The sequence below is a fragment of the Rana temporaria genome, chromosome 2, assembly GCF_905171775.1.
Source record: "Rana temporaria chromosome 2, aRanTem1.1, whole genome shotgun sequence".
NCBI classification, from domain to species: Eukaryota; Metazoa; Chordata; class Amphibia; order Anura; family Ranidae; genus Rana; species Rana temporaria.
Genome location: NC_053490.1, coordinates 261168508 through 261192035, shown reverse-complemented (window position 1 = coordinate 261192035; position 23528 = coordinate 261168508). Strand labels below are relative to the sequence as shown.

At 41.1% G+C, this 23528-nt stretch overlaps 1 protein-coding gene across 1 annotated transcript in view; it reads right to left on the bottom strand.

Moving 5' to 3' along the window:
* SRRM3 (serine/arginine repetitive matrix 3) overlaps positions 1–23528 on the bottom strand; it is a 511539-nt gene that overhangs the window by 40491 nt on the left and 447520 nt on the right. The window contains exons 10-11 of the mRNA XM_040336859.1: positions 19992–20096; positions 16082–16265 (exon numbers count right to left, since the gene is read on the bottom strand). Of these exons, the coding sequence (XP_040192793.1) occupies positions 16082–16265; positions 19992–20096 (289 nt within the window). The remainder of the gene's footprint in view (positions 1–16081; positions 16266–19991; positions 20097–23528) is intronic.

Below are 23528 nucleotides of genomic sequence, written 5' to 3'. Positions count from 1 at the left end.
ATAAGTAAAAATTCCTCTTGTCTTAATTAAATAGTACAGGACACAGGCTGAGTATTCATAGACTCTGGAATATCCCTACGCAATTCATGAGAAGGGTGGGCAACAAACAGGCAAACAGAACTGGGCCAACAGACCTAAAAATAAGGCTCAACCCAACTTCAGAGTGTCACAGCAAGAACCTTGTACCCAAAAGCTACATCTGCAGAAGTTTGGATGTGTACCTGGAAAAACTTTGCAAGGCTGCCACCTGGTCCTCTGTTCATACCTTTTCAAAGCTGGGCAATAGATGCCTGGTGCTAGAATGCCCATAAAACCCAATGCCCTGGTAAAGTGAGCATGTAAAAGCCCAGGAGGAGTATTGCCTCTTAAAGTGTAAACTCTGGTGATAAGATGTCTTATCCATCTAGTAATGGTGGACTTTTAAGCAAGATGTTCCTTGCCAAGTGCTAAGGTTAGGACAAATAGGGAGTCTGACCTCCTGATAGAAACCTTGGCTTTAAGGTAGACACCTATGGCTCTGACTATGTCCAGGCAGTGAGGAGCAATTTCATAAGGTTGCTTTGGAGCAGAGCACCTAGATGGTAAGACTATGTTATTATCGAGGTAAAAGATTAGGGTAAGGTGTTTGACTACCTTGTCTTTGCAAAGAATGTGGAATGACTTCCAAGAAGAAAGAGCCCCTAACTCAACTAGGTGAAAGATTTTATCGCAACCAAGAAGGTAACATTTGCAAGATAGATCATCCAAGATTTCCCTGGTGGGTCTAAAGGATGCAAGGCAGAGAGACCCAGATTGAGGTCCCTGGGAAGCACAGGATGCTGTAAGGTGAGGCTGATCCAAGATACACCTTGAAAAATGGTTTTGATAACGGAGAGAGAGGCCAGAGGCTTTTGAAAAGGAATGGACAAGGCCTCTTACAGTGGCCAAGTTCTGATCAATAAAAGGAGAGCGTTTGGGACTTTATATGAAGCATGCGTCCAAATTGGCGACATGAACAAAGAGTGTCTGACGAGTGTATAATAAAAGGTATCTTATGCACATTTATTATATCATATCATACACATTAAATTATAACATAGACAAAGTACATATAAATATAAATTATTTCATATATATAACATAATAGCATAATGCCATGATGATAAATGATATTGATATTTTAAAAACACCAGACTCTAGGATCCATGTTCACACAATATGCTGTATAACAAAACCATACTTCATTTGGTAAAGGCCAGTAAAACATAATCAATAGAATATTGGTGACACTTTTGAGATGTTTAATCATCCCATTCTTTCTTGTGGATAGACCCATTGTAATCTTACAATATCTTTATAGACACCTATTCCGCATCTGCTCCTGAAGAGTGGAAGTTAAAAGAAAAAAGTGGGGTTGGGACTTTATATGAGGCATGTGGTTTCCATCACCACAGGCCTCCATCCCTGTAAGGGTTTCAAAATATGGACGGTTGGGACTTTAAATGAGATGCGATTAGCAATATGCGATTAAGTATATATATGGAAAATATAACAATTCTTACCATAAAGACCAGGCTCAAAAATACCAAACCAAAGAAGCACTAAACCAAATTAATCTGTCTAACTGTATGTAATTAAAACAGAGGTTTAGTTTCAGTTATTTGCAAATATCTGGGAAGCTGCAGGCCAGCGTCACGGCACTCTGTGTAACTGCAGTCCTAACTGGGATTTTTAAGGCCTCCAAAGGAGGAACCCAGGTGTGCTAATTAATAGACAGGGAGCAGAAGGCAACCTAGAACTGCCAGTATCTATGGTTGGTCTGGCAAATGAGAGCACTGAAAAAACAAAATACAAAAAACAGGGGTGAGACCAATACATGCCTACCAAACCAAAATACCACCAAACTGGGTGCGGACCACACAAAACTGGGTCAGTTAGTCAAAAAACGACAATGCATAAATTAACTTGTTGGTGGCAGATCTGTGGAGGCAATATGTAACACTCCTGAAATCGCATCTCTATCCCTAGTTAATGTTAAAATAAAAAAGTGGGGTTGGGACTTTATATGAGGCATGTGGTTTCCATCACCACAGGCCTCCATCCCTGTAAGGGTTTCAGAATATGGACGGTTGGGACTTTAAATGAGATGCGATTAGCAATATGCGATTAAGCATATATATGGAAAATACAAAAATTCTTACCATAAAGATCAGGCTCAAAAATACCAAACCAAAGAAGCACTAAACCAAGCACTAAAATACCAAACCAAATTAATCTAACTGTATGTAATTAAAACCTCTGTTTTAATTACATACAGTTAGACAGATTAATTTGGTTTAGTGCTTCTTTGGTTTGGTATTTTTGAGCCTGGTCTTAATGGTAAGAATTTTTATATTTTCCATATATATACTTAATCGCATATTGCAAATCGCATCTCATTTAAAGTCCCAACCGGCCGTATTTTGAAGAGTGGAAGTTATCCATGAAACGCATTGAGCTATATAGATGTTATCATTATGATTATACATCTCAAGAGTGTCACCAATATTTTATCGATTATGTTTTACTGGCCTTTACCAAATTAAGTATGGTTTTGTTATATATTGTGTGAACACGGATCCTAGAGTCTGGTGTTTTTAAAATGTCAATATCACGTATCAACATGGCATTATACCATTATGTTACTATGTGATATATATGAAATTTATTATATTTATATGTTGTGTATGATATGATAAAATGTGCATAAGATACCTTTTATTAGACACTCACCAGACACTCCTTGTTCACACAGTGGAACGCCTCTTTGATCTCAAGTCACAAGCATGATTACTCAGAGAAAGCAGTATTTTCTCTGCTAGGGAGACTTTTGCTTGGGATGTGTCCAGGATAAGACACAAGTATCCCATTTGAAGAAAAGTTTGGAGAGCATATTTTTGGATCTTTGGATCCAACCAAGGGATTTGAATTGTGAATACTCTGGGGGCAGAGGATAGTCCAAAGGGCAGCACAACAAACTAGAAGTAATAGTCTCTTACTGCAAAGTGCAGAAAGCTGATGAGGATTAATAGGAATATGCAGATAGGCTTCTTGGATGTCTATGGCTGACAAGTATTCACCTTGTTGCAGAGAGGCAATAACTGACCTTGCAGATTCCATGCAAAATTCTGGAGTTTGAAGGTAAATGTTTAGGGATTTTAGGTCCAGGATAGGACAAATGCCCCTGTTTTGCTTTTGCACCATTAACAGGTTTGGATGAAATTATTTTAACTTATCCTGTAGGGATACTGGCACAACAACCCCCCTGGGACAATATATGGTTTAGGGCGTTCTGTGTTATGACTGTCCTTGGGAAGATTTTGGTTGATTTGAGAGAAGAAAAACTGTGAGGGGGTAGAGTTTTAAACTATTTTGTACCCCTTTGAAACCACTGATTTAACCCTCAAGTCTGGCATGTCTGTGACCCAGAGAGAAGCAAACTGTATTCTTTTAGGAGTGATTCATTGGGAAGAGGGATTTGGGGAATACTTGATGGGCTTTGTGTCCCAAGAATTAAGCTAAAAGTAAGGGCTGAGCTTAGGTTTTAAAGTTGAAGCCTCAATAGAGTTTTGAGGTAGTTTGTGTCTTAATGAGGTAAAGGCCCTTGAGAAAGTAGAAGATTTTTTAACACTTTGGTAGAAAAACCTTTCCTCCGATTAAATATTTAATGAATTTGTCAAGTGCCTTGCCAAAAGCACTTCTAGCTTCAAGGGGCTTATGTGTTAGGCATCTTTTATGGGCAGCTTCAGCTGGCTAGGTTTTGAGCCACACGATTCTGTGCATGTGAATGGGATTTAGAGCCATTCTAGAAATGTGTCATTACTTTTTAGGGAATAAACAAAAAAAAGCAGAGCAGAAGGTAATTGCTGTAATTACTCAGTTAATGCAAGGTCCTGGAATACAGGATCATGCTGGTTGTTCATTACAGTTTATTCAATTTGCTGTGGTTTGACAAACAGAAATTGCAGAAATTACTGGTTGCAGAGCTTGGCCTGCAAGTGTACAGAGAGCCCTTATAAGCACCTTAAACATCCTATATGCAGAATCCTTGAATGGAGGAACATCTTCAATTGGTACATTGAGATGTTTTGTTTAAGACTGAGATGGAAGAATCTACTTCCAGAACAGACCACTTTTTTGTGAATCAGAGGGGGCGGGGAAGATTCAAGTGCATCCAAGTGAGCATATTAGACAAAGCCGTAACATCAGATGATAGGAGAATGGGGGGGGGGGGGGGTGGGGTGAGATCTTCTGCAGCCTCCTCTAACATCACCTCCTGGTTCAATTCATTCCCTATATGTCTGCCCTTTTTTTTAGACCAGGCATATTAGGATCCATTGCAAGAAGAGATGGTGGAGCTGGAGAAGGAGTCTAGTGTTTTTGAGCCCTGAACAGCAATGGCTGTTTTAAAGCCATTAGTTGTCCAATGCATTGTGACATAGTAGCAGAAAAGTCTGCCTTAGTCAGGTAGGCTGCTTGTTGTGTGCCTGAGATAGAATAGAGCTACAATCGGAAGCAAGATCGGATGTTGAAACTGTGTCTTGCTCTGGTGCAAGAGAAGCATTTTTACTCTAAGTCTGAATGTGTGTGGGCCTTTGGTAATGTCTGCCTGAGCTTTTGCCATGGCTCCCTTTCACCTAGTTTCTGCAATAACTATGGGTGAGGGTATTCTCCTTTGGAGTATTTAGGGAGTAGGGTGCAGAATATAGGCTAAGAGTGTCCAAGAAGGAATTTACAGCAACCAAAGTGCAGTCTATCCTGTAGCAAGGTCCTCATTGCAAAAGGATAGGAAGAAGTGCCAGTGGAAATGATGGTAAAGTTTGTGACCTGTGGTGTGATGTATCACCTGATCATCCACCTCAGGCTTAGCTCTGAGAGGCTGAGTTTTAGTGTCAAGTTTGAAAAGTTTACACTGTGAAGTTAATGCATTCCAAACATAATCTGGTTTTTACAGTACTGTTCAGGGATACAGGTTGGTCATGTCTTACCTGTGTTTGTCACTGGTCTCTATATAAGGTCCAGGTTTCACCTTTCAGAGTGGGCACACCCCTGTATTCAGGGTATGGGTTCCATAGGGATGGACCCAAGCCATGGACCTGTATAGCACCCTGTGGATAACTACATTTGTTGCACAAAGTTCCAGTGCCTGCATCTACATTACAGGCGGTCGTATACACTGTAAACAATAAAGGAGGGTGCCAGTTCAGTATACTGTATATCAAACATAAACTGCAATTTATTCTGAAAACACTTACATCTAAAAACACTGTATACTGCACACAGGGCTGGTAGAATGGAGCAGTGGTCTCGATGGACTGGAGAGTAGCTGTGGCCATTGAGACTGGTGCTCCATTCTACCAGCCCTGTGTGTAGTATACTGTGTTTTTAGATGTTCGTGTTTTCAGAATAAATTGCAGTTTATGTTTGACATATACTGATTTGGCCCATTCCTTTATTGTTTGCATGTCTTGAGGGGACCCCATACCCATCGAGGAGCTGCCGGTTACTGCATATGTCTTTTTTCCTATCGAGCTTACCACCCTCCTGCATACAGTATGTCTTCTATGAATTTTAAATGACTATTTGTCTGCCAGTAGAGCGCTGACTCACCTTGTTCAGATACACTACATCTATTGCTGTATTAGAAGATAGTGAAGTTGATTGAAGAGTTGATTAAAGACTCCAGAGAGAAATAAAACAGTTAAGGTATGAGTGATTTCTCAATAAACAAAAAAGGGTTAATCACCTTAGGACACTTGCAAAAAACTGAGACTAGCAAGAAATTGAGGACTCACAAAATTAGGTAGGGTTACATTATATAGAGTGGATGCCCAGGGGGCATGTCCCTAAACGATTGCCATTGTCCAATCACCCGAAGGTACCAGCCTATAAGCCAGGGTCTATGAATACTCAGCCTGAGTCCTGTACTGTACGAATAAGATATCATTTTACATTTACTTTCTGTTTGTGCACCAGCGTTCATTTGAATAAAATAAATTTGCAGGCCAGGATTTTTAAATGTCTAAACTGCCAAACTTCTAAACCATCTACTACCCTTGACTTACTGCTTGTGCACCAGCAGCTTAGGTGCATAGGTGTTTGTTCTACAACAGTGGCATTGAAAGGATTGTGCGAATACTTTTTCATAATTTTTTTTATAATGTAAATAAAGAAAATATTACCAATCATGAAATGTTAAATTTGGTTTTATAATCAAAGATAATTGAACGAGTGCTAGGGAGTAGAGAACTCCTGAACAGAAAAAAAGTTTTGACCCGAATGGCAAAACCTATTAAAGTCTATGGGACCCAAACTTGAAAAAACAAAAGTCCTAATTTTGAAGGCTTATATGCAAGCAATTGGCCAAAAAATGGTATGGGGTCCTGGGTACTGCCCTGGGGAACATGCAAAACATTTTTAAAAGATCGTTTATACAGGAGCAATGATTTAAATGGTGCATAAAGTGCAACAATAAAAATTAAAAGTTCCTTTAAATATAAGGCCTGGGGGGGGGGCCCCTAGTCTGCCTGTAAATTGGAGCATCTCTAGCATGTATAGAACATGCTGCAGCAAAATTGAAATTCCGAAAGAAAAAAAATGCATGAAATTACATTTAAATTACCGACAATACAATAGAATTGCAGACAATAGAAAAATGTAATAAAAAAGATGTGGGGTTTCCCCCAAAGTTTATATCAGAATCTTATATGAGCACACAGCCTGGCAGGCCGGGAAAGAGGGGGGACAAGTAAACATCCCCACCCCTCCTGAACCATACAAGGCCACATGCCCTCAACATGGGGGGGTGCTTTGGGGCCTGGGCTGCGGTCTTGGGGGTCTGCGAGCAGAGGGCTTATCAGGATCTGTAAGCCCCCTTTAAGAAAGGGGCCCCCAAATCCCGCCTCCACACTGTAAATGTATGGGGTATATAGTACCTTTACCCATTTACCAAAAAAGGATCAAAAAGGTAATAAAAACACAGAGACTGTTTTTGACAATACCTTTATTAAAAGATAAAAAAATAAAAACAGTGTCCCCCGAAGTAAAACCATCTTCAATCACGATGCCAGCCGCATCGCCGGACTCCAAAAAGTAAAGAAAAAATCGTTCCGCTGTCCAGTTAGGCAAACCGCCAAATGATCGTCTTGTCCTTTGACAGTTCTTATATAGGTAAGGGCAGGGGATCACCTGGCAACATCACCTGGTGACACCGCCCCCTTGTGACATCACCGACCAGCATGCACCAGTCAATGATGTCACAAGGGGGCAGTGCCACCAGGTGATGTTACCAGGTGGCTCCACCCTTTATCTATATAAGAACTGTCAAAAGGCAAGCCCAACAGGGGACACTGTTTTTTTAAAATAAAGGACCACTGTTTTGGTGAATGGGTAGGGGTATCCCCTACTCATTCACATGGTGGGGTGGGATCTAGGGTCTTCCAGATTCCAATAAGGGGGCTTCCAGAATCCAATAAGCCCCATTGTCCACAGACCCCCACAACCACAGCCCAGGGTTGTGGGGACAAGGCATTTGTTCCTATCAATAGCCCCCCTTCCCCAAAGCACCCACACCCCCATGTTGCATGCATGTGGTTCCGGAGGAGAGGGCATTCGCTTGAATGCTTAAATAAGGGTCTGGTATAGATTTTGGGGGGAGCCCACGCTGTTTTTTTAAATGCCTGCAATGTTTTTTTTTATTCAGCTGTCAGCAGGAAAGCCCATTGACAACTGATGACTCGTCGGTTGTTAAGGACGCCACGGCCTGCTTCCTGGCCAGCTCCTTAACAACCAGCTATTTACTGCACCCTGATTGGGCATAGCTTTGCCCAATAAGGGTTCAGAAGGCACTGCGCAGTGCAGGGTGTTCGGCAGGGTGAATACCCACCACACCCCACAAATTCCAGTGTTCGCCGAATGGGCGAACAGGCGATGTTCACGTTGAACTTTTTGCTTGACGCGAACCGTTTGCCCAACTCTACTAGGGAGTAGTTGTCTTTACTAAGGGGTGTAAACACCCTTACTCTCTAAGCAATAACAAGCTGAATGTGCTGACATGCTGTGCATTTGTGCATCAACTTCTACAAGTCAGTGGGGACAAAGGTGCGCAGTCCAATAGATCAGATTGGGTAAATGTTATCAACATCACAAATAAAGTTAAAAGAGAACCTGTATATGTTAGTATGAATGAGTTGAAATAAGGGAAAGCACAGGGAATATTGCAAACAAAATAGCTAAAATAGAACATGTGCAAGAAAAGAGAATACAGTTCCTATTAGTTTTAAAAAATGAAGGCTTAAGCCACAGGCATGCACACATCTTATTCAGGTTGAAATTCCTCCTCAAAGTGCCCTGAACGTCCAAAAAGTGCTATAATTTTTGACATTCTATAAAGCTGAAGTCTATACATACCTGCATCCTTCCTCACTGCAATATAGCTGCCAATGATAGGCATGAGCATTGCACTGGTCTAAGCTCTGCCATGCTGTAAACCTGAAAGCTGAGTTCTGGAGGGTCTTAGGGTGCAACAAGGAAGAATGTTGACCTGGCTTAGATACTGTACATGGTGTTTCTTTCAGAACTGCAGCATTTTTTTCCCATAGGTAACAGTTTTGCTTTAAAGTTTACCTTGCTACATTGGCATGGCAAATTGTATAAATAGGCAAGTCTATAGCATGATTTATACTCATGATATATCCTTGACTACCCTGAAATCTTGATCACAAACACCAATAATTCCAGAATTGATGGACATACTTTTTCTTGAAGTAAGCAACCAGTATTTTAAATGTTATGATTGTGCAACATTATTTAAGTAATAACTACTCATTCATACAAATGGACTGCAGTGAGAAGTGTCTTATTTTTACAATAAGCTACTTACTACTTAGGGCTGGTTAATTAAACACAGTTTTGTTTGTTTTCTTTTTTTTTTTAAGAAACTATAACATTTTCTGGGTAATTCAAATTGCTAATGAGCAGAAATTCCTATTAGAAAACAATTCTAAAAAATTTATGAAACTGTGATTGTGAAAACCTATTTTGAGGAGAAAAGAGGAGAAAAGAGCATCCTGTTGACGCATTGGAGCACAATGCTGTACTTGAAACTATGTAAAGAGTAGCTACAGAAATGTGCAAAAGCTTTAATAAAAAGTGCTTTGATTGAACTTTGTCATTTATACCTGAAGTAAGAAACAAAATACTATAGTCTTGAAGAAATGGATGTAATTGAAGAACTGTCTGATATAAATATGTATTAAGCTTTATGAAATGCACTATGTTGGTTAAAAAAACACTATTTTAAATTTCTACTACATTTGGTTCATACATAAAACAAGGACCAAAGTGCTATAACAAATAATAACAAATCAGCAGTAGGGTTGAGCGAACCCGAACTGTAAAGTTCGGGTTCGGTACGGACTTTGGGTTTTTCCCGAACCCGGACCCGAACCCGAATAATTGAAAAAAGTTCGGGTCCGGGATCGGAGTTCGGGAAAAAAAACAATACTTTACACTTCCTTTGTGAAATGGTAGAGGTACAGTGTACCCCATTACCATTTCACACAGGGGGAGGGGTCAGGATCTGGGGGTCCCCTTTGTTAAAGGGGTCTTCCAGATTCTGATAAACCTCCCGCCTGCATACCCCCACAACCACCGGGCAAGGGTTGTGGGGATGAGACCCTTGTCCCCATCAACATGGGGACATCCTCCCCATGTTGAGGGCATGTGGCCTGGTGCGGTTCAGGAGAGGGGGGGGCGCACTCTGTCCCCCCCTCTTTTCTGCGGCCGGCCAGGTCAACGTGCTCGGATAACGGGTCTGGTTATGGATATTTAGGGGGAACCGCACGTCATTTTTGTTTTAAATTGACGGAGGGGTTCCCCTGAATATCCATACCAGACCTGAAGGGTCTGGTTATGGATATTTAGGGGGAACCGCACGTCATTTTTTTTTTAAATTGACGGCGGGGTTCCCCTGAATATCCATACCAGACCTAAAGGGTCTGGTTATTGAATTTGCGGGGACCTCCGCGCATTTTTTTTTCTAAAAGTCCGTGTCCCATTGACTACAATGGGGTTCGGAGTTCGGGTTCTTTTTTTTTAAAGTTCGGGTTCGGAACCGAACCCGAACATCCAGGTGTCCGCTCAACTCTAATCAGCAGGAATCTTTTACTGATCCTATTAATTGTAAAAACAATTAGACAAATTACTGTCTAATCATCATTGATCTTTGGAATGCAGTATTTGATACACCTATGTATACACCTATGCCTTGCAAAAGTATTCCCCTCCTTGGCATTTTTTCGTGTTTTGTTGCCACACAACCTGGAATTAACATGGATTGTTTGAGGATTTGCATCATTTAATTTACAATACATGCCCACAACTTTGAAGATGTTTTTTTTTATTGTGAAGCAAACATCAAATAGGACAAAATAACAGAAAAAGTCAATGTGCATAACTATTCATCCCCCTAAAGTTATTACTTCTAGAGCCACCTTTTGCGGCTATCACAGCTCCAAGTCGCTTTGGATAAGTCTCTATGAGCTTGCCACATCTTACCACTGGGATTTTTTCCCATTCCTCCTTGCAAAACTGCTCCAGCTCCTTGGATGGTTTTGCGCTTGTGAACAGCAATCCTTAAGTCTGCCCACAGATTTTCTATTGGATTGAGGTCTGGGCTTTGACTAGGCCATTCCAACACATTTAGATGTTTCCCCTTAAACCACTCAAGTGTTGCTTTAGCAGTGTGTTTGGGCTCATTGTCCTGCCTGAAGATGAACCTCCATCCTAGCCTCAAATCAGATACAGAGTGGTACAGGTTTTGCTCAAGAATATCCCTGTATTTAGCACCATCCATCTTTCCCTCAACTCTGACCAGTTTCCCAGTCCCGACTGCTGAAAAACATCCCTACAGCATGATGAGTGAGTGATTGAGTGAGTGAAAAACGTATATAGCGCAACACATGCAAACTGAATCGCCTCTGGGCGCTGAATCCATTCTGTCAGTGCAACCCCTTGACCTTAGAAGAGATGGGTTTTAATCTTTCTCCTGAAGGCCAAGTGGTCTGACTCCAATCGAGTGGTGATAGGCAGAGCATTCCACAGTCGAGGTCCCTGGACTGCAAACCTTCGATCTCCTTTGGACTTGTATCTGGCTTTGGGTATCTGGACAAGGTTTTGATTGGTGGATCGTAGAATACGATTGGGGTTATGAGCTTTTATTTTTTCGCATAGATATTGGGGGGCATTTCCATGAATGCACTTATGCATTAGACAGAGTGTTTGAACAACTTGCAGACGAGCGATTTGGTATTTGGGGAGTCCAAGATAGAGGGCATGTGCATAGTCCAGTCTGGAATTGATAATTGTTCCCACCATGACTGCAACGTCTTCTTTCGGAATAAAGGGGGTGAATCTGCGTAGTAGGCGCAGCAGATGGTGCAATCTGCTGACTACTGACCCTATTTGTGCATCCATTGTCATGTTGGTGTCAAAAATGACTCCGATACTTTTGACTTTGGCGCTAGGGGTGATGGATTGACCCAGAATGGGCGGGGGCGTCCATGTTGTTGTGGGATGATTTTTCTGGTTGGCGTGAAACAGAAGTTCTGTTTTTGAACCGTAGAGTTTAAGATAACTCTTTGTCATCCAGTTTTCTATTAAAGACAGGCATTTCTCTAGTCCAAGAGAATGATCCTTTTTGTTGCATATGTGAAAATACAATTGTGTATCATCTGCATAGAAGTGGTAAAGTAACTTCTGGTTACTGATGATTTCAAAGAGGGCGAAGATAGATATTGAACAGAACCCGCGACAAAGGGGATCCCTGAGGGACTCCACATGATACCGTCTGTTTTTCAGAAGTGAAAGGCCCCAATTTCACTATTTGTGATCGGTTTTCCAAGAAGGAGGAGAACCAAGCTAAGTCACATTCCGTGACTCTGGCTACTTCAGCTAGCCGAGTCAGAAGTAGTCCATGGTCTACAGTGTCGAAAGCAGCGCTTAGGTCCAACAGTACCAGGAGACAAGATTCTCCTTCTTCTGCGTCCTCTAGAACGTCATCCCATATTTTGAGCAGCGCTGTTTCTGCACCGTGACCAGGACGAAAACCCGATTGAAACGGATCGAGTAATTTATGAGTGTCTAAATGATGTTGTAGCTGTTGTACAACGTCTTTCTCCATTACCTTGGAGAAGACATTTATGGCTGTTATAGGTCGACGGTTGTTTGGATCTTTGGGGTCGAGGGTGTTTTTTTTTAGAATCGGTCTTATTATACCTTTTTTCAGCAAGGTGGGCACCGTGCCCTCCTTGAATGATTGGTTTACAAGCTGCGAGATAGCTTGTGCCAAAATATCGACACATTCTTTCAGCAGTTTGGTGGGGATAATATCTTTGGGCGCTGTGCTTTTACGCAGAGTACCGATGATATTTTTGGTGGCCTCGATGGAGATGGGTTTTAGGGAGAATTTTGTTGATTGTGGTGGTTTTGAGTGGGTGTTTGGTTTGGGCTTTGGGGAGGGGTTGATGAGGGGTTTATTTTGCTGAATGCTTACACGGATTCCTTAAATTTTATTTATGAAATAATCCGATAATTCATCGCAAAATTCTTGTGAGTTGGAATCGGGGGCCTCTAAACAAGTTGGGTTCATCGTCTGAGTAACCAGCTTGAAGAGTTTGCGGGGGCGGTTTTGTGATGATGTTGGAGATGTGATTTGTTTTGGCCATAAAGATTTCTTTGTGGTATTTCTTGGTGATTCTCTTATAAGTGGAGTGGTTAGCCTCCGAAAAGCTTCTTTTCCAAGCAGCTTCTGCTTTAGCAAGGACAGCTGGTCATTAAACCAGCTGGCGTTGTTTTTCCGGATACAAGTTTTGCGTTTAGGTGCTACTAAGTCGGCTGACTGTAGTAGAGCCTTGTTGATGGCATTGAGTGTGGCTGTGGCTGTTTGCTGTTGTTGGATTGTCATTATTCTGTTCCCTAGTGTTGTTTTGAAGAGTTCCAAGTGGAGCTTCTTCTGAGATCTAGTCCAGTGAGTTGTCACCGGTTTTATTGTTGTTTTGGGGGGGGGGGGGTTTGGTAATTGTGAATTTAATAGCATGATGATCTGTCCATGGTTGCGGCTCATTTTCCAGGACGTCGATTACCACATCTTGTTTGAAAATGAGATCGAGCGTATGACCTGAGGCATGAGTGGGCCCATGTACTAGTTGCTGCAGACCTAAACCTTCCAAATGGTCGATGCAGGCGTCGGCGACGGGGTCCAGTGAGGAGTTGGCCCAAAGGTTGAAGTCCCCAAGCATCAAGAGGTGTTTGATGTTTAGGGTATATGATGTATGATGCTGCCACCACCATGTTTCACTGTGGGGATGGTGTTCTTTGGGTGATGTGATGTGTTGGGTTTGCGCAAGACATAGCGTTTTCTTTGATGCCCAAAAACGTAAAGTTCAATTTTAGTCTCATCAGACCAGAGCACCTTCCTCCATACATTTTGGGAGAACTCCCACATGGCTTTTCGCAAACTCAAAAAGTGCCATTTTGTTTTTTTGCTGAAAGTAATGTCTTTCTTCTGGCCACTCTGCCATAAAGCCCAAATCTATGGAGCGTACGGCTTATTGTCGTCCTATGTACAGATACTCCAGTCTCTGCTGTGGAACTCTGCAGCTCCTCCAGGGTTACCTTAGGTCCCTGTGCTGCCTCTCTGATTAATTCCCTCCTTGTCCGGTCAATGAGTTTTGTTGTGCGGCCGTCTCTTGGCAGGTTTGCTGTTGTGCCATGTTTTTTTATATTTTGTTATATTAGATTTGATGGTGCTCCTAGGGATCATCAAAGATTTGTTTTTGTTTTTATAACATAACCCTGACTTGTACTTCTCAACAACATTGTCCCTTACTTGTTTGGAGAGTTCCTTGGTCTTCATGCCAGTGTTTGGTTAGTGGTGCCTCTTGATTAGGTGATGCAGCCTCTGGGGCCTTTCAAAAAGGTGTGTATATATAATGACAGATCATGTGCCATTTAGATTGCACAAAGGTGGACATCATTTCACTAATTATGTGACCTCTGAAGGTAATTGGTTGCACCAGAGCTTTTTATTGGCTTCATAACAAAGGGGGTGAATACATACGCACATGCCAATTATCAATTTTTTATTTCTGAAAAATTGTTTTATGTATATATTTTTCTAATTTTACTTCACCAACTTAGACATCCATCACATCCATCACATATAATTCAGATAAAAAAAAACCCATTAAACTAAAGGCTGTAATGTAACAAAATAGGTAAAAAGCCAAGGGGGGTGAATACCTTTGCAAGGCACTGTATGTCTTATCAACAAATATACATGTTTGCAGAGAAGAACATTTGTCCAATAAAACAGCAAACAATAGCAATCAGAATATCTCATCTACAAAACTAAAAATAACCTAGCATATCTAACAGAGTATGCAGTGATAAAATGCATAAGCAGAGGTTCCTTCCAGTTAACACCACTTTACAAGAAAAGTTTATTCATCCTAAACCCCCCTTTCTTGATCTACTAGTCAATATGACACATGGTTTCCTTAAAGGGGGCAATGCTCAATTTGCATTGCTCATATTTGTGCTTAGTTTAACACTATTTTTTTCAGATGAAAGAATATTTAGAGATTAAAAAGTATATGAAAACGTACACGTGGCTAAAGTTTAATAAATGTATTAATCATTTTTGTTATGTGTCAATATTGGCATTTTAGTTATGATAACATTTAGATGCCAGCTGACATCATGTTAATACTCCCTCTTTGATGTTTAACCTAAAATGTCAAGAGTTCCTATCATCTCATCTAACCCCCAGGAGATTAAATAACATCTGATAATTGCTAAAATATAGCAACTTATTACTACTGAACTGGTAAAATATAGTATAACAGCCATTACATTTCAAACACAATCAAATCAGTAATGTACTGTAATACTGAATGATAATTTAGAATGGATGTTATACACTGGGAAAACTACTGTTTTAGATTTCATTTGACTGCCTATCTAAACAACTGACTTGACAGTATCTTAAGACATAATGCCCAACAGGAGATTATAATAAAGCATATGAAACGAATGGAGAAAAACTAAATGCAATTTAATGAAAAGAGTCACTGATGTATATCCAGTAGTGCAGTACTCTTAAATGTCTTCCAGTACAGAAGTAAATTATAAATGATTAATTATTTTCTGAAATTCATGTAATAACATTCCTGCTTTTTTTCTGAATGTATTTTACAATATTTTGTAAGCTCTCAAAATATCCTCCTTTAATCATTAATGCTTGGATTGAATTTCACATTTGGATTCATATTATTCAACTGTCAGTCACTTTTCTATGGCATGAAAATATGATCTCAGAGGAGTTTTCCTTTCCAAGACAGGTTACAAGTGCTTCTTGCATATCAATGATATTTTCAGTTTTCTCTTATACTATACAGGCTGCACGACATACTACTGAGAGAAAATATTGATCCAAGTATCTGATCATATCATCTTTTTATGACAACCGTAACAGGGGCATAATAAAGAATGTTTGTGACATCCCTTAAATATCCCAACCTCTTCTACATATTTTGCACAATTAGTTTGCCCTTTTTAACTTGATTAAAAAAACGAGAAAACAAAACAGGTATACATAAGCCACACCTAACTGCTTTAAATGCATTTAAAGCACAGACTACAGATATTCTTTTATCCACGAAAAGGTAATTTTGCCAAGAATATTCTGCTTAATGATGGAGGTATGGAGCACTCAAGGGGGTACAGGGGATCAGCCATCATCCAAACAGCAGCCTTGGCCAGCTAATATAGCTTATCCAGATTGTTCTGGTTTTTACACTTTGTTTTTTACGCATATTGTCCCAGTAACTTTGGAAGTCTTTTTAAAGTGTCATTCCCAGCTATATGTGAAATATTTAAACCTCAGTGGAGGAATATAGATCACATACTAAAAGGACCAGACAAGGTAGTACAGGAAGGAGTACAGGATGAGAGTGGTAAAAGATTACTTGACACAAATAGTCATTCAAAAATGTATACTTACATCCAAATGTTTCTCTACAGTGGAGCCGTGCCCTTGACTGTGGTAACCATTATGACTGCCACTCTTGTGCCCATTCTGATGTGGTGTGGCAGATCGGCTGTGACCAGTGCGAGAAGAAGACAGGCTACGACTGGATCTGTGGCTAGAAGCTTTATGGTCATCTTGTCTACGCTTGGGACTTTGTCTATGAGTTTTAAGAAAGACAAGCAATTACCTCTACAAGATCAGGTATTTACAGGAATTCAGAAAAAAACAGGTTATCATTTTCATGATAATGTAACGACATAAAAGCCTTTTTGAGGCTTATTGCTTGTTATGGCTATATGCAAAATATGATGGTAGATTGACAACAGATTGCTACATAAATATGCAAAGCAAACCCACTTCTATTAACACACAAGATCCAGAAGTCTGACTTATCATAACTCTTATGCCCTGTAGACACGATCGGTTCGTCTGATGAAAACGGACCGATGGATTTTTTCATCAGATGTCCGATGAAGCTGACTTTCATCAGTCTTGCCTACACATCGGTTAAAAATCAGATCGTGTCCAACGCGGTGACGTAAAACACTACGACGTGCTGAGAAAAATTAAGTTCAATGCTCCTGAGCACGTGTCAACTTGATTCTGAGCATGCGTGGATTTTTGACCGATGGATTTCCCCACAGACGATCGTTTTTTTCTAGAGTTTTTTTAACCATAAGAAACATTTAAAACAGGTTCTATTTTTTTTCACCGATGGGAAAAAAAACGATGGGGTCCACACACGATCGGTTCGTCCGATTAAAACGGTCCATCGGTCCGTTTTCATCAGACAAACCGATCGTGTGTACAGGGCATTACCACTACTGCCTAAAATATGTTAATATATGGACTGATCAAACTCAATCCAAATTATAGAGGAGTTCCAGCTTGTAAAAAAAAAACACATACTGTAGCTGCTGACTTTTAATATAAGGATACTTAGCTGTCCAGGCATCCTGTGAAGTCGGCACCCCAAGCCGATCCATCCATCGGCAGGCGCAGGCATCTTCACTGCAGGAAACAGGAAGCGATGGCTGCGCTATTGGTGCACTAGTGAGTCTGCACTGATGGGCACTGATAAGTGAACTGATGTGCACTGATAAGCTGCACTGATGGGCACTGATATGCTGCACTGATGGGCACTGATATGATGCACTGATAGACACTGATTGGTATTGATGGGGCTGCACCAATCATCAGGGCACTGATGATCAGTGCCCTGATGATCAGTGTAAATGTCCCTTATCACAGGAAAGCAAACAAAATAAATATTGGACTGTACAGGCCATACAAGGAGCTTGGTATTTTATAAGTATACAATTTATTGAGTAACAATTGTTAAAAAGATCATACAACATGTACGTATCTGAATGAATAAAACCAAAACAAAAAGAGACATTGCTCATAGAGTTCACTGTATACGATCATACACTAAGAATTGAATACTGATACAGTAGATCTTCATGGGTCCTGCATGACAAACGCATGACTGCAGTATATATTAGATGTTTGTAAAAATGATAAAAAAAACACTTAAAAGAGGAGGTTCTGCCTGTACAAAAATTAAATTAAAGTCAGCAGCTACAAATACTGTAGCTGTCGACTTTTAATATAAGGACACTTACCTGTTCAGCAAGCCTGTGATGTCGGCACCCCAAGCCGATCCATTTATTGGCTCTGGGTGCAGGCACCAGCATCCTTACTAAGGGAATCATGGCCTGTTTCCTACTGCACAAGCACGAGACTTGCTGCACTTTCTGAATGGTCCCACTGTCTTTTGGGACCTGTTCGTCTCCCAGAAGGCAGTGGGGAGAGACACATAATAACCATTTTTACTTATATTAAATCTATTACTAACTTGAGCAATTCAACCGGAAAATATGCCTAAGGCCGGCCATACACGGTTCGAGTCTCAACTGGTTCAATAGGAACCGGCTGAGATTTAAGCCATTAATGGGCAGGCCGATGTACCAAGTTGAGCAATCGATCAACTTGGGTACAACCAGCCTGCCAGATTCTCTTGCGATAATCACTGCCTTCTCCCAGCGGGGACAGCTTCCCCCACCCTCCCCCTCTCCCCCACCAGGAGAAGACACTGGTCTGTTGGGATCTGGAGAGATTCTTGCATGAACACGGTCTGTTGCAGGAAAGACATTTGCTCTGGCCGGCCTTAGGCTCAACTGGCATCACATAACTAGATACTCAGTGAGATAGACCTTGTGCTAATGACTATTCTAGTCCTACCTCCACTTTTCTGTAACAACAACTATGCTGGGTGTCTAAATACGACTCGCTTACTCTGCTTTCAGTAGATGTGACCATATTCACTCCTTCCGCTGCTCTGCAATGCAAGTCTGGGTGAGAATACTAAGTGGTGTGGTTGTTACTCATCTATGCCAGCATAGAGCACTGCATTGTGGATGCTAAAAGCAGCAATTTCACTGAAAGAAAAATGTATTTTAAGGCATTTTCTAGCTTTAAATTGTAGAGCTTGGCCCAGCCTTTTTTAATTCCCAGTCTCCCTGTTGTCACTGTGGTTGTCTGTCATATTAAAGTGCCAAAAGAAAGTCTTTAGAATCAGGAAAGGTGGGGCAAACTGGCTTGGGAAGAGTGGCGGCCCGTCCATAGGGGGCGCCCGGGCGCCGCCCCCCCCCCCCTCCTGTAGTCATTAAAAAAAAAAACGGGCCCTTTAAGGCTTTTACAAATTCGTTTTGCAGCACCGCTCAAATAACATACACTCATGCATTGCATGAGTGTATGTTATTGTGGCCAGCCTATTCAGATAACCGGACATTGGGCGCCGATTATCTGAATAAGGACAGCTGGTTGGCTGTGCGGAAGTGCCTATCAGAGCCAGCCGCTCTGATAGGCTTTCCCAGTACAGCCCTTCAGCTCCCGGATGTCTTATCCTCGGAACGTAGTGGGCTACGTCCCTTGGATAAGACTGACGGCCGTCTCAGCCAATCAGGTTCACTGATTCTGGTTATCAGTAACCTGATTGGCTGAAGCGTCATCGAGGGCGGCAGAAGACATCGAGGGACCGTGGAAGGAGGATGGCGAACCCCAGAAAGGTAAGTGCCGGGCGGCAATCTGACTGGCAGCATTTTACAGGGCACAGTGGGGACAATTGATGTGGGGACAATTGATGTGGGCACAGTGGGGACAATTGATGTGGGCACAGTGGGGGACAATTGATGTGGGCACATTGGCGACAATTGATGTGGGCACAATGGCGACAATTGATGTGGCACAGTGGGGACAATTGATGTGGGCACAGTGGGGACAATTGATGTGGGCACCGTGGGGACAATTGATGTGGGCACAGTGGTGACAATTGATGTGGGCACAGTGGGGACAATTGATGTGGGCACAGTGGTAACAATTGATGGCATGGCACAGTGGCTGCGTTTGATGGCACAGTGGCTGCGTTTGGCATGGCACAGTGGTGACAATTGATGGGCACAGTGGTGACAATTGATGGGCACAGTGGTGACAATTGATGGGCACAGTGGTGACAATTGATGGCACAGTGGCTGCGTTTGATGGCACAGTGGCTGCGTTTGGCATGGCACAGTGGCGACAATTGATGGCACAGTGGCGACAATTGATGGCATGGCACAGTGGCGACAATTGATGGCATTGCACAGTGGTGACAATTGATGGCATGGCACAGTGGCTGCATTTGATGGGCACAGTAAGGCTGCAATTGTCTTTTTTTTTTCATTTGTTTGCCCCCCCCCCCCCCCCCCAAAAAAAATTTAAAGCACCAGCCGCCACTGCTTGGGAAGTGATGGTACTAAAATATAAAACATTTCTGTGCTTTTATTTTTGTTCAGTCTTCTGGTACAACTTTGGCAAATTGTAAAGTGAAGACATACTCTACCTGCATGGTGACTTGGAGGTGCTGTAATCAGAAGAAGGTGATGGACTGTGAGAACTGCAGCTGCTGTGTCTGTGCGTTCTTCGCACCACTGAGCCACTGTGAGATCTGCCAAAACAGTATTAGTGCAGTGAAGAGAATGTTACAAAATAGTTTAACAATTTTAAAATCTACTGATTAACAAACCCATTTCTTTAACACATGGTCACATTTTTTTATTTAGTCTTTGGTGGATAACAGCAGGTCGAATGAATCATTGACTTTTAATCACTGTCAGGGACTCCAATGGCTAGACTGGTCTTTCATAAGTAGATTTTTTCCCCCAAATACCGTTGTGTAGCCTGGACAGAATGAACCAGGGAAAATAACTCACCGACAACAATAAACACACATTTTTTTAGCAGTCTATGGAAATGTTCGAATTTTAGAACCTATTGCTTCATTCATATTGCTTTTTTAGATGTGGACACTCTGCAATAATTATTGTAGCCACAGATACACCATAATAGCAGATTTCATCACATAAGGATGTTGGATTTGCTCTGTGCATGCCCCAGACAGAAACACACTTGCTCGGGCAGCCTTGTTTCCTTAGAGAGTGCTGAAGATAATAATGTCTCTCCAAATCAAACCGACTCTGACCAGGCTGTTATAGGCACAGTAGAAATACCATGTAATTTCTCAGCTTTTCACTGCTATAATGTGGATTCTTGCTTCCAAAAATGCACTTTATGGATTATAATGGCATACCGTATATATATATATATATATATATATATATATATATATATATATATATATATATATATATATATATATATATATATATATATATATATATATAACACACACACACACACACACACATATATATATATATATACAGTGCCTTGCGAAAGTATTCGGCCCCCTTGAACTTTGCGACCTTTTGCCACATTTCAGGCTTCAAACATAAAGATATAAAACTGTAATTTTTTTTGAAGAATCAACAACAAGTGGGAATCATGAAGTGGAATGAAATTTATTGGATATTTCAAACTTTTTAAAAAAATAAAAAACTGAAAAATTGGGCGTGCAAAATTATTCAGCCCCTTTACTTTCAGTGCAGCAAACTCTCTCCAGAAGTTCAGTGAGGATCTCTGAATGATCCAATGTTGACCTAAATGACTAATGATGATAAATAGAATCCACCTGTGTGTAATCAAGTCTCCATATAAATGCACCTGCACTGTGATAGTCTCAGAGGTCCGTTTAAAGCGCAGAGAGCATCATGAAGAACAAGGAACACATCAGGCAGGTCAGAGATACTGTTGTGGAGAAGTTTAAAGCTGGATTTGGATACAAAAAGATTTCCCAAGCTTTAAACATCCCAAGGAGCACTGTGCAAGCGATAATATTGAAATGGAAGGAGTATCAAACCACTGCAAATCTACGAAGACCTGGCCGTCCCTCTAAACTTTCAGCTCATACAAGGAGAAGACTGATCAGAGATGCAGCCAAGAGGCCCATGATCACTCTGGATGAACTGCAGAGATTTACAGCTGAGGTGGGAGACTCTGTCCATAGGACAACAATCAGTCGTATACTGCACAAATCTGGCCTTTATGGAAGAGTGGCAAGAAGAAAGCCATGTCTTAAAGATTCCCATAAAAAAGTGTTGTTTAAAGTTTGCCACAAGCCACCTGGGAGACACACCAAACATGTGGAAGAAGGTGCTCTGGTCAGATGAAACCAAAATCGAACTTTTTGGCAACAATGCAAAACATTATGTTTGGCGTAAAAGCAACACAGCTCATCACCCTGAACACACCATCCCCTCTGTCAAACATGGTGGTGGCAGCATCATGGTTTGGGCCTGCTTTTCTTCAGCAGGGACAGGAAAGATGGTTAAAATTAATGGGAAGATGGATGGAGCCAAATACAGGACCATTCTGGAAGAAAACCTGATGGAGTCTGCAAAAGACCTGGGACTGGGCTGGAGATTTGTCTTCCAACAAGACAATGATCCAAAACATAAAGCAAAATCTACAATGGAATGGTTCACAAATAAACATATCCAGGTGTTAGAATGGCCAAGTCAAAGTCCAGACCTGAATCCAATCGAGAATCTGTGGAAAGAACTGAAAACTGCTGTTCACAAACGCTCTCCATCCAACCTCACTGAGCTCGAGCTGTTTTGCAAGGAGGAATGGGCAAAAATGTCAGTCTCTCGATGTGCAAAACTGATAGAGACATACCCCAAGCGACTTACAGCTGTAATCGCAGCAAAAGGTGGCGCTACAAAGTATTAACTTAAGGGGGCTGAATAATTTTGCACGCCCAATTTTTCAGTTTTTTTTTTGTTTAAAAAGTTTGAAATATCCAATAAATTTCGTTCCACTTCATGATTGTGTCCCACTTGTTGTTGATTCTTCAAAAAAAATTACAGTTTTATATCTTTATGTTTGAAGCCTGAAATGTGGCAAAAGGTCGCAAAGTTCAAGGGGGTCGAATACTTTCGCAAGGCACTGTATATATACACACATACACAGTATATGTATATATATATATATATATATATATATATATATATATATATATATATATATATATATATATATATAAAATAAAGCCTAGGTGTGCTATGGAAAATACCTTACAGATGTACAGTGGATATAAAAAGTCTACACACTCCTGTTAAAATGTAAGGTTTCTGTCATGTAAAAAGAATAACCTTTTAGGTGAAGGGAAGTAAAAATAAAAAAATATGGTTGCATAAGTGTGCACCCTTAAACTAATACTTTGTTGAAGCACCTTTTGATTTTATTACAGCGCTCAGTCTTTTTGGGAGTGAGTCTATCAGCATGGCACATCTTGACTTTGACCACTCTTCTTTGCAAAAACACTCCAAATCTGTCAGATTGTGAGGGCATCTCCTGTGCACAGACCTCTTCAGATCACCACACATATTTTCAATCGGATTCAGGTCTGGGCTCTGACTGGGCCATTTTAAAACTTTATTTTTCTTCTGGTGAAGCCATTCCTTTGTTAATTTGGTGGCATGCTTTGGGTCGTTGTCATGCTGAAAGATGAAGTTCCTCTTCATGTTCAGCTTTCTAGCAAAAGCCTGAAGGTTTTGTGCCAATATTTACTGGTATTTGGAACTGTTCATAATTCCCTCTACCTTGGCTAAGGCCTCTGTCCCAGCTGAAGCATTATGCTGCCACCACCATGCTTCACGGTGGGTATGGTGTTCTTTTGGTGATGTTCAGTGTTGTTTTTGTGCCAAACATATCTTTTGGAATTATAGCCAAAAAGTTCAAACTTGGTTTCATCAGACCATAACACATTTTCCCACATGTTTTTGGTAGACTTCAGATGTGTTTTTACAAAATTTAGCTGGGCTTGGGTGCCTTTCTTTTTAAGAAAAGGCTTCCATTTTGCCACTCTACCCCATAGCCCAGACAGGCATTTAAAGAATACGGGAGATTGTTGTCACATGTACTGATCGGTAGTGTATAGCATCACGCAGTTGCTGCAGATTTGTCGGCTGGACATCCA